At 32.5% G+C, this 12410-nt stretch overlaps 1 protein-coding gene across 1 annotated transcript in view; it reads right to left on the reverse strand.

Annotated features, from left to right (window-relative positions):
* Positions 1 to 1188: 1188 nt before the first annotated feature.
* BCKDHB (branched chain keto acid dehydrogenase E1 subunit beta) overlaps positions 1189 to 12410 on the reverse strand; it is a 306385-nt gene continuing 295163 nt past the window's right edge. The window contains exons 10-11 of the mRNA XM_036767654.1: positions 2677 to 2825; positions 1189 to 1621 (exon numbers count right to left, since the gene is read on the reverse strand). Coding sequence (XP_036623549.1) covers positions 2685 to 2825 — 141 coding nt within the window. The 3' untranslated portion in view covers positions 1189 to 1621; positions 2677 to 2684. The remainder of the gene's footprint in view (positions 1622 to 2676; positions 2826 to 12410) is intronic.

Genomic DNA, 12410 nt, shown 5'->3' on the forward strand with positions numbered 1-12410 from the left:
TTCTTTTTATATCTTAGGATAGTAGAGGAAGTCTGCATAGTTTGAGAGTAGAGTAGTGTGAGTTGGCTGCTTTGTACAGAGGTATGGTAAATAGAATGCTGAACTTGAAGTCACAAAGGTCTAGGTTTGAATCTCACCTCAGCCACTTTCTGTTTTTGTGATGCTGGTCAAGGCACTTAACCTTTCTGGGGTCTATTTCCTTACCTGTAAATGGGAATGATAATAGAATCTGCTTTACAGGGTTGTTGTAGGCATGCAATGATATGTGTGTATTGTGCTCTGTAAACCTTAAAGTGACAAAAAAAATGTGAGTTATTATTCCATTGGGCTATATATTCCCATTCAGAGACAAGATTCTGGTGGGAAAGAGAAAGCAAGAAAAATTTTAGCACTAGAAATTTTACTAATCTCAGTTCCTCCTCTAATCAAAGCTGGGTTTTAATTTTTATTTTTTGCATACTAATTTTTAAACACACAGAGAAAAGGTTATGTGGCCACAAGACAGCTCAAAATTGGAACAAATTCTCTAAGGCCTGTCAGGCTTATTCTGGTCACCTTTATCTGGAGACATATTGCATAGGTTTTTAGACTAATGATATATTTGAATTTGTTGAGTGTATACAGTTTATAATATTTTCTAAAGAGGTAATGGGGTATAACAGAAAGTTGGGATTTGAATCAATATGATCTAGGTTCAAATCCCTGCCTCTGACACTTAATAGCTATGTATTCCTGGACTTCATCTCTTTATTCCTCAAGCTATTCCTGAGGATTCATGCACTAAGTTATACATGGTTGCAATCTATAAAAGAAGACAGAGTTTCCCATGGTAAAGCAATCACAGATCATTTCACATTCCTGGAGTAATTTTTTTTTTAAGGAAAACAGGAGAGAAGTAGGTGATAGGAAAGTTTTCTTTACTAAGGTACTCATGTTTGTGTGTATTTGTACCTATGAGAGATGGACAAAGAGACAGAGAGAGAGAGAGAGAGAGAGAGAGAGAGAGAGAGAGAGAGAGAAAGAAAGAAAGATAGAGACAGAGACAAAGGTAGATGAGACACTGTTGTAGGATCTTATTAAGGAAGTAGAGAAGAATTAAGCCAGATATTAAAGAAATTGTAAAGAAAACTATATTGGCCAAAAAGAAATAATCCTTGGGTATAGGAATCTACAGTCAGAAGGCCCAAATCAATTTCCATTTCAATTTTATTATGACTTAACCAACAACCGATTTATGCTTCAAAATTTTGGGAATTCACAATGACGGATTTTGCTAGAAACAACATGAGGAAAAAAACCTGACAACCTGAAAAAGCTTTATTGAATATAATCCCACATCCCCTATTTACAGAGAAGTCATTTAAAGAGGTAACCAAGCAAGGTTACTTAATAGTGTTTATACCCATAGTATGTGAAAAATTTTATAAAGCCCACATTAAACTATTCACTACTTGAAATATCCTTTTTGTATTTTCTAATAGACAGGATGAGCTTTAGCTTCTTCTTGACCAATATCCCGGATAGATGGTTTCATATGATGTCCACACGAAGAAGAGACAAAGCTGAGTAAATATCAAAGTCCATTAAAATACTTTTGCATCTAGTTCTATTCCTCTAGCCTCTGTAAAAGACAATAACAAATCATACAGATTAAGACCAACTGGGAATAATAGACATTAACTGCATATACATACTTCTTAGTCCTACAATTGTCTTTTTATGCCCAATTTGATTTGTTGAGCAGAAAAGCAATTTTTCTTTTATTGTGTTTTTAGTATAAACAATATTTAAACCTGTAAATATTTCATACATTTTGTTCAAATGTACCTAAGTTCACATAATTTTTAAATAATTTTCTCATATTTATGAAAGAAGAAACACATTCATATGAATATGAAAACAGATCCCAATGCTATATCGAAATACATTTATAAAGTATAAAGTAGCTCAATACTGCCTGTTTGGCTCCATAATACTTAACATCATAACCCAAGGGGCTGGGGAAATGATCATGACCTTTCTGGTTCCTTTTCAAAGGCCTATTTTTAAAAAAGAATGTCTTATTTAGAATTGGTAGTTCCTGGAACATATGGCTAATACCACCATTGCCCATGCAGCATCTTTTGTAGTTACTTAAGAAGACTTCTCATCAAGGACTACAACCAATATGTCTGAGAGACTATGTGTGAACTACTAGCTAGACCTAATGCATATCTATAACCCTGTTTCAAAATGGAGCTAGTAGACCAAGTGATATTGTGGAGTAAAAGAGGAAAGGAGTAATATCATCCTTTCCCCTTCATGCATTGTTTCCTCATGCTCTAAGCAGTTCTTCCTGTAGGCTTAGGTAAATTTACTTTTTCAACCCAAAAGTTGGAAGAACAGGTACCATGTTATCATCAAGAATTAATTCTCACTTACTTTTGAAAATCTGTGCTGCATAGAATGTAATGCAAATTGTCTTTATAAAAAATCTTGTAATTACATTGTGTATATATAACCTAATGCATTTTAATAACTGACAGAGATAAAGAAATCTATTAAATATGGCCAAACAGCTTATAGCATGAAACCTCACTAATTTACAATGAATGTCATTTACTTATAAAAAAACTCCCTCTTACAAAAATTACATTATAATAGCAAACGTTTGAACAAAACTGAAAATATACTGACCTATTTTATCAATAATTGATCATTTTTCGAAGGGCATCATAACATTTCCATTTGTCTGGGATGTAAAATGTTTCAAAGATATGAGGAAATGGTGTATCATATCCACACACTCTTGAAATTGGTGCCTCAAGATTCAAGAAACATTCTTCCTGTAAACAAAAACTCAAGTTAATTTCAATAATTTCTTCTTTTACACTCAAAGATTATAAATCACAATTTTAAAAATAGTGAATTTTGGCAAACCACTAAATAAGAAAAGCAATATAGCTTCCAAAATGTCTTTGGTTAATTTAAAACAAAATTAAACAGCATTCTACAGTTAAATTTTTCAATTTTGTCTCTGGATAATATACATCCAGATCCAATTTTAGTATTTCTACCATAAACCAACTCTATGCCAGAAATAATACTCAAACATCTACACTAAATAGTACTTTCCACTTTCAAAGTGATTTCCAAGCATTACTCAATTCTCCTTATATCTGACTAAAAGCCCACTTTTCAACAATATCTAAGCAAGATATTTTTCTTATAGTACTCTTAAATAAGTAGCAGGGGAAATAAAATCATCTGCAAATGGTTACCAATTGTTCAAAATGTAAAACAAGTACAGTGCTCCCAACTCCAATAAGACCACAGAAAGAAATGGTTTTAGAAATAAACTTTATACAAATGAGAGATTGAAGTTTAGAGTAAAAATTGTAAAATCTTAAGAACTTTCCCTTTGTAAGTTAAAATATAAGCAAAACAGTAATGCCAATTTGCTGTAAGCTCTTAATAAAGAAAACCTTTTTTTCATGTACACAACATTTTTTGACAGTAATCTTCAGTGGGCATGGCCTATTTTCTCAATTTCTACCCTCTCTGCATATTCCTTTAAAATTCATAGGTCCACTAGGTATGGAATGGACAGGAACACAGAATCCAAATCACGTACGTAGTAAAGAATAATCTTTGTGACTTAACTAAAACCTGATAAAAAGGTATAGAATTTCTTTTATTTCTTCCTGGGTTTTGCTAATGCTACAGAGAAATGATTATGATTTTTGTAGACATATTTTGTATCTTGTTACATTACTGAAGGTATTAATCCTCTCAACTAATTTCTTTGTAGATTCTCTTGGTTTTTCTAGGTTCGTCATCATGGCATTCATAAATAGTTATTTTATTTTTGCTGATGTTTAAATCCTTCTTTTTTTTCTTTTGACTTATTGCTATTATTGCTGGCATTTCTAGAAATGTATTAAATAATAGTAGGGAGAAGAGGTATTTTTGCTTTACCTTTATTTATATTCTTGGTTTCAGGTATGTGCATTTGACTGCATTAAAGAATGGCTTTTCCTTGCCTTTGCTTGTAAGGAGAGAACTAACTAGGCCAGGCCTGAGAGCCAGAAAGATGAAACAAGGAATACCAGGACCTGGCCTGTGAAATTAAGAGGTTCATTAGGAAATGAAGAAAACCTGACCAAAAGCTAGAATCAGGAAAACTAAGAATGACTCTAGATCAGGGTAGGGAACCTACAGCCTCAAGGCCACATGTGACCTTCTAGGTCCTTAGGTGTGGCCTTTTGATTGAGTCCAAGTTTTACAGAAGACATCCTTTTATTAAGGGGATGGGTTCTGTGAAGTTTGGATTCAGTCAAAGCGCCACACTTGAGGACCTAGAGGGCCACAGGTTCTCCACCCCTGCTCTAGATTGAGGATAGAAGAGAAAAAACGGCAAGATCTGGAGGGAGAAAAAGGCAAACAAAATGTCACATAGTGGTGGTGAAGGTGGTGGCTTTTAGGTGAGGGGAGGCAGAGAAAGGATATATAAGATCCTAAAGTAAAAGAAATTCCTCAACAGGACCACTTTACATATTTGATATTTCAACAGCCATCAGGTAGGAAATTGATCTGATAAAGGGCACAAAAGCACCATCACACCTCAATTTGAGAGATACTGAGAAAATAAATGCTTTCAAATTAGAATTCCAATTAAACGTGTTTATCCCACTTTTTTTTTCAAATACCATTTTTCTCTTAAAAATAAATAGATATTTTAGGTATAGATTCTTTTCAGCACAGATGGATATAATTTTGCATCTCTGTCCCCTAAAATGAGAGAAAATAAGACATAGTCCATTATTTAGCTGTGAACTACCTTGCAATGGGATCTCTGAGGAGAAAAGTTTAATGTGGGATTGAAAAAAAACCAAATATTTTCTATATTCATAATTGCTTTCAGCTGATGTACTTTTCCCCCCCATTTCTCTACAGTTTAAAAAAAGATAGCACATCCAGCTTGGAATTCTTGTATCATAAATGCAATGTGGTATAATGAGAAACACACTGTGAGCAAAAATTGGTATATACTGTTTACTGGAGAATTTAATGAAATCTGAAGTCTGAGTTTTCTTATCTGTACAAAGATGAAAATGATAATCTCAAAGTTAAGTTGCAAAGTAATAACAGATATGTACATTTTAAGTTTCTTTGAAAATATGAAATGCTAAATAAATAAGCATTGTTACTGTTCAATCATTTCAGTTTTATCTGACTCTTTATGACCCCATTTGGAATTTTCTTGGCAAAGATACTGGAGTGGTTTGCCATTTCCTTCTTCAGCTCATTTAACAGAAGAACTGAGGGAAACAGGGTTAAGTGATTTGCCCAAGGTGACACAGCTAGCAAGTGTCCAAGGCCAGATTTGAACTCGGGAACATGAGTCTTCTTGATTCTAGGCTACCCCTTTATCCACTGTTCCATCTAGCTGCCCCATATAATGATTATATTACTGTTAGCACGATTGGAAATATCAGAATATTAATATGATTCTGAAAAACAATTCAGCTACAGAAGAGAATCACAAATATATATTAGATTACACAGTTCACAGAGATGGTTCTCTTGAAGGAGAAAACCATCTGGATGAAATGACCTAAAAAGATCTATGAAATGGGATGCATGCTCTGTTATATATCAATAGCCATCATTATCCTTATTAATATCAATAATTTACATTAATATAAAAATTCACAGTTTAAACTGGAGTTTCCTCATAACACCCTTGTGTTATTCTCATTTAACAAATGAGGCCTCTGAGGTTCACAGAGATAGAGTAGGGTACCTAAGTGGTGAAAGCTGGACATGATTAAGCACATGACCAAAATCTAACTCCACAGCTCAATGTTCTACTATACATAATATTTAGCTTTTATTAATTGTTTTGTGTGGAGTGAGAATACAAAGAAGGTATTTTGCCTCTACATGTAGTTAAATAGATAAATACCCTAATTAGAAGCACAAGAATTAAACTCTATATTTACAAGGTACTAATAATCTTTGGTACATTCGTTAGTTTCCACACTGAAGTACGTTAGTTCATATCAGACACATTTTAATTCCTATTATGTAAGTTCAAAGCTTTCATTGCCTTGGAATCAATTTCCAAACACGAGGCTATACATAAGTGTGACATGTTATTTCAAATTTGTCAAGAAAGTTTGCCAGTGGTCAGAATAGCCAGCAGATGAGGAAATAGATTGTGGTGTCCTGAATCACACTTCTTCAACAAATGAGTCATAGAAACCTGTGAAGACACTATCCTGAACTGGAGGAAATCAATTCTGCTACTGAATTAAATCTTAAATAATGTTTACTAAAAAGAAATCTTTCCTAATAGAAAAGGTATTCTATTTCCTTTTATTTTTTGTTATTAATACATTTTGTTTTTATATCACCTACATTTTACAATGCAACCCACTCCCCCCCTACTAAAGCGCCATCCCTTATAAAAATAAGGGAAAAAGTTCAGCAAAACTAACTGACATACTGGGAGACTATTATTCTACTTAATATTTCACACCCATAGTCCTCCACCTCTACAAAGATGCAGAAGTGGTGTCATCTCCTAGCTCTTCCTTGAGGTCACATTTGGTCATTAGAATTTTGCATCATTCAGTTTCAATTGTTTCTGTTGTTCTCTCTATTTAGATATTTTTAAACTTGTTACAAATATCACTAACATTATTCATGCTTTGAAACATTACTTTAAAACAAAATTTCTACATCTGACCACCAAATTCTTTACCATACGCAGTCCTTCCATTCTACCCCCCCAAACTTAACTGCAGATGCAAAGTTTGTCTCTGACTAAAGAGTGCCACCAAGAGACATAAAATATACATCAGATGTTCTAATGATAAATATTGCTGACAGCATAGAATAAATAGAAATATGTACTGATTCAAGTAATTAAGGCAAAATCAAGAATATTAAGGCTTCAATAGCATCTGGCACAGCACAACACCTTAAAATCTTCTAATGAAATTTGAATACTCTAGCTAAAACTTTCATATGAAATTATAATATTAATGCAATTTTAGTAATGATATTTAAGATAACTGAGAAGTTTTCAATATCTGTCACTCTATAAAAAATTGGCTTTATTTTTCCTCATGGAAAATTACTAGCAATTTGGCATTGGTATAATTTTCACTCTCAAAAATTTCTTTCAAATAGTTGAGAAGAATTTTTAGGCTATCATTAAAATTCAAAATTATTTTAAATAACTTAAAATGGGAAATGAGCATATTTTTCAATATTACAATTTCTGACCTAAATAGTCAGAGCAAGATGCAGTCTGGCTAACTCTGTTAGATGACCAATGGTGACAATTGTGTCAGAATGTAAATACATCCAGAGAAAGCTCCCATTTTTTCCAAGAATGACTTCTACAGACATAAAATCAGCGTAAGCCTAGATCAAAATTTAAAGTAAAAAGCTCACTTAACTTATAGCTTGGTAGAACTTTTTTATGTGATAATGATCACTGCACTTTTTCTCTAATATTTCTAAGTCAGTTCTTTAAAACTGAAGTAAAACAGAAGGAAAGAAAAGTAGAAAACAAATGCTAGAATCTATAATCCCATTTGAAAGCACTTCATCACAAAATCAACTATAAGTAACAAAGGTTCAAATCAGTCAAACAAACCTAATGTATTTTGATACTTTATAATCATGAAGGTATAGGGTACAGTCTATGTTTCTGTATATAAACTTTATCACACACTAGTGTAGTTCTCCCTTAGAATCACAGCAACTTAGTAACCAAATAAAAACATAAACATTTCCATTTGGAGATCTTGGATAGAGATTAATAGCAAAAAGCAAACAAAAAAAAAGTCAATCCTCAACAAAAATTGTTTTGCATGCTATACACTATGTATTTAAAGCAATCACCTATTAAAGCAGTTTTGGGCTGAAAAAAGCATTGATTAAATTCTTTTGAGTTACCTTTAATACAATTTATTTTTACATCTAAAATTTACTTGTGATAAAAAAAATGCTTTTGTTAAAACAATTTGCATATACTAATGGAAAACAGTAAAATTTCCAGAGAAACTAAAGCTCCTAAACTTTTATATTTCAAAATGCTTCCTGATAAGATGAAAAAAAAATCAGCTTAAGTAAAATTCTAAAATGAAATTACTAGAGAACAAATGTGTATATGTATATGTATATGTATACACACACCTATATATACTGTAAAATAAAAAATATATATGGACAGGAATGACTCCTCAGTAATAGGTCACTTTGAAATAAAGCCTTTTCCTGAAAGGTAGGAGTTTATGTAGTCCATTTTTTTTTTCTATTTTGGTTTGCTCAGCAGCAAGTAGCTTAAAATATTTCCATAAAGCTACTTTTAATAGTGCTACAAAGCATATGATTTCCATGCTTGTTTTTCACTTTTTCAATGTTTATACAGCATTCTAACACCACCATATGGTGCTGTGCTATCTAAACCAATGTAGCAGCTAGAGCTCACAAAGACCAAAGAAAGCAATGTTACTACCCTCAAGTGGTCTGTTACACCAGAAATATTCTCAGAGTCCTTTTAAATTTTTGCAATTCAAACTATGTAAAAAAAACTTTCACTAAGGATTTCATCTCACTTTCTTCACTTTGTCCATATTTCCACTCTTTTCTTTCAGATTAATTTTTAATTGATGGTGATAAGAATACTTTCCCCCCACTTTGCACCATCTCTCTGCTAAGTTTGAGAGGTTATCATAAAAAAGCAAAACCCTGGATGAAACATCAAATTTAAAATATATCATATTCTCCTATGCAATAGCTTTTACTACTTTTTTTTTTAGTTTACATAATCACAATACCAAAATTAACTGTTATAAAAACCATTTAATGAGCTTCCATGGAGCAAATTTCTATTGTAACTCTACAATATGCAAAGGCCTCTGTCAGGTACTGAGAAGATTCAAAGACGAACAAGAAAGTCCCTCAGCCCAAGGCATACACAGCCTAGTAGTCAAAAGTTGAAATCAACTGGTAATTCTCTAGCTAGACAATTTCAAAACATATATTTTACTTATTTTTTTTAATGAATTAACCGATTTTTTGTTTGAATTGAATTGATTGGCTAGATCCAGCCACATAACTTTAAGGTTAAGTTTGGCTTTTCTGAACAAATGATAGACCCATTGATTTATTTGGAATTTAATTTGTATAAATAAATCTGTTTTGATTTAATCACAATGAAAAGCTGAAATGAAGTATAAAGCTTTGCAACATTAGTAAAGATTGTCAAAAATCATTTACTTGGAATTCCAATAATTAAACAATTAGAAAAATTTGACATGGAATGATTCAAAGTTTTACTTTCCATAACCAACAAGGAAAGACTATGTGAAAACCATGCTAATAGTAGAAACAAATTTGCAGGAGAAATAGCTAATCTATTTGAGATATAAACAGTTTCTAAGTTCTTTGTCTTTAAAAAGATATTTGTTACTGACAGGTCCATTACATGTAAAGATTTTTCTGTTCATTAAAGCAGATCTCATAGGATTTCCATTTGTAAATGTTTATTTATAATTATTATGATTATGTGTAGTTAAATATAAAGGGTTATTAAAATTTTTCTAATGTAGGAATAGATTTTTCCACAAATTAATATGAACTATTTGGTACTTACTATGTATTACATCCATATTGTGTGAAGCAGTTGAAGATACAAAGAAATGAAAACAACACAGTCCTTGAATTTCAAGAAATTTACAAATAAATAAGGAAGATAAAGCATATGCATAAATAAGTTTTTTAAAAAGTTACAATGTAAGGGCAAAAGGAGAGAGAAGAGAAAGACCTACGAGAAAATTTGAGAAATCAGAGCATTTTGAAATGGGGGAAGGGAGGATTAAGGAAAGTTTCATGGAAGTAACTGACAAATGCTTTAAGGAGGAAAAGAAATATTTCAAAAGCCAGAGAGAATATATGTTTATGTTCTAGGCATAAGGGATATCTGAGGTGAATATACAGAGTTAGAAGAATAAAAGATGATACTGGGGAACATCTTGTGGTGAAATAATGCGATACAAAATAGAAAAGGAGAACTTGAGTTACATTACAGAATGTCTTAAATGTGACATGGCTTAAATGCCTTCCTCCTTTAAATACAGGGTTAGATGCTGACAGGGACCAAGGAAGGCTTTGCAGGTGAGTAGGCTGATGAACTGAGAGGTCAGTATATTATAGAAAATTCAATATTAGAGATGTTAAAGAGATATACAAATTGAAGAAATAAGAATCAGCATCTATACTTTTCCAAAGTAGCATGGCACAATGGAAAGAGCACTGGACTGGAAGTTCAGAACCAGATCTTAAATTGGTTCTGTCACTAATTTCCTGGATAACCATAAGAAAGACATTTTACGACCCTAAATTTTCCTACTTTGTAAAATGAGAAGTAGGTGATTTTTAAGTTCCCTTCTAGCTTTATAACTCTGTGGAATTTATAGAGTTGTGAGAGATGAGGAGAGCAACAAGGGAACACATTTTTAGAGGGAGGGGCTACAAATATTTTGGTCAATATAAAACTGTCTGCTGTTTGGCAGTACATTCGGTATTTGCTGTCACAATGTAGTGGATTTTAGTAGGCAATTTAGATATAATTACAAAGCCAAATTCCAAGCTGCAGTTCCAAAGGAGAGACTAGGGAATGGGAAATAGGTTCCAGACAATTCTGTAGTTAAAGGTAAAGTAAAGGATATATTTTACTAATGTATTTTTAAGGGACAATAATATACATGTCTGTTTTTATAAAACAATATAAAAAACATTTAACCAATGGAATTTGTCTACCTTATCCTGAAGTTTAATATGTGAATTTAAGTAAGAACCTATATTAAATGTCAAGGTGCAAAGCAAAATGGCAATGCTCCCCACCCCAACATAAGAATTTATATATTTGTCATATACAGCCTTTCATTACATATATACATACACAATGGCAAAAATCCACAGATATAGCATGAATGCCTTCAGAAGAAATATTGTATTTTTTTTCTTTTCTCTAGAAGTGAAGAAAAAGAATGCATGCCTGTTTAAAGAAAGCCATCAAAAATTGCAATCAGAAGTACTTATTTATAAACGTGCAGAAGTCAACCTATAAATTAAATTGTTACTATGCAATATAAAATGCAAATTGCAGAACTATAACCATGGGCTTCTTTTCTGAACTTTTTGCAATGTTAGTTAACAATGGAGGCAGAATAGTTACTACATTTATTTGGTATTTTGCCCTTTCTTAAGAACTTTGGGGTATGGGGCAGGGTGGAAAGGGGATCAGTGAAAGCCAGAGAAAAAAGAAAGAAGGTATGCTACTGTTAGAAAAAGCCTATCCAATGCAGCTGGCAGAGCTGTACCCAGGATTCATGACTGGATTCAGCCTCAGTGTAGTGGAATTTAGAGGACAATATTTTCAAAAAATAATTGTTTTAAAGATTAAGCAATTTTTTAAATTGGTTAAATTATATTTTGACAGTGTTTGCACTCATTTAGCAGGGTAGAAACAATTGGCCTTACTTAGCAAGAATAATTAGTAAAACCAGCTAGCTACCAGATAAGGTGCCTTCTCACTTCATGAACTTTCCTCCTTTGCCCACCTGCCTCCCTCCCACCTCTTTCCTCCCCCCATCCCCCCAGGTGAACTGCTTCCTGGTCTGGGCTTCTCCTGCTCTCTTCTACCCCCTAGTGGTGCCCCACTCCCACTAGATAGGAAGGCAGGGAAACTGTCTACTCTGCTGAATTTATCTTAACTATTTTTTCTATTATTTTCACTTCACAGATTTTAAAGTTGATTTGAGGAGTGTTTTGTGATGCTTGCTCTGGGTGCACAAACTGTTAATTACAAATCTGGCTGCTCATTTGAGTGCAGAGGTTCAGTTTCAATCTTGTTTTATTTTGTTTCTTTAAAAAGCCTCCTACAGATAACCTAATAAAATGTAGACAATTTTATATCTGCATTGATTTTAAAAACACAGTAGTCTCAAAATGCTTATAAGACTTTTTCTTTTATTTTGTCTTAACACTGTCTGGAGTTGAGAACGTTTTTAATTTAATATTCAACATACTTATATTTGATGCAGTTAATGATTTACACATTCTCCACAATAAACTTTAGGCACCAATATAGAGATGTTTTATTTTTTGAATCTGATATTAGAATACTGAGGAAAGATAGATAGATAGGTAGACAGACAGACAGACAGACAGATAGATAGATAGATAGATGTGTGATATATCTGTGTGTAAAAATATATATGCCAGTCTAATCCATAAGCAAATTCTTTTGTTTTACACATTCATGAAGATCTTTTATATCAGTGCTATAAAATTTACCTTTAATATGGCTATTCTTATTATTATACTCATTATGAAATCATATTTCA

This window comes from Trichosurus vulpecula, chromosome 7, assembly GCF_011100635.1.
Source record: "Trichosurus vulpecula isolate mTriVul1 chromosome 7, mTriVul1.pri, whole genome shotgun sequence".
Lineage (NCBI taxonomy): Eukaryota > Metazoa > Chordata > Mammalia > Diprotodontia > Phalangeridae > Trichosurus > Trichosurus vulpecula.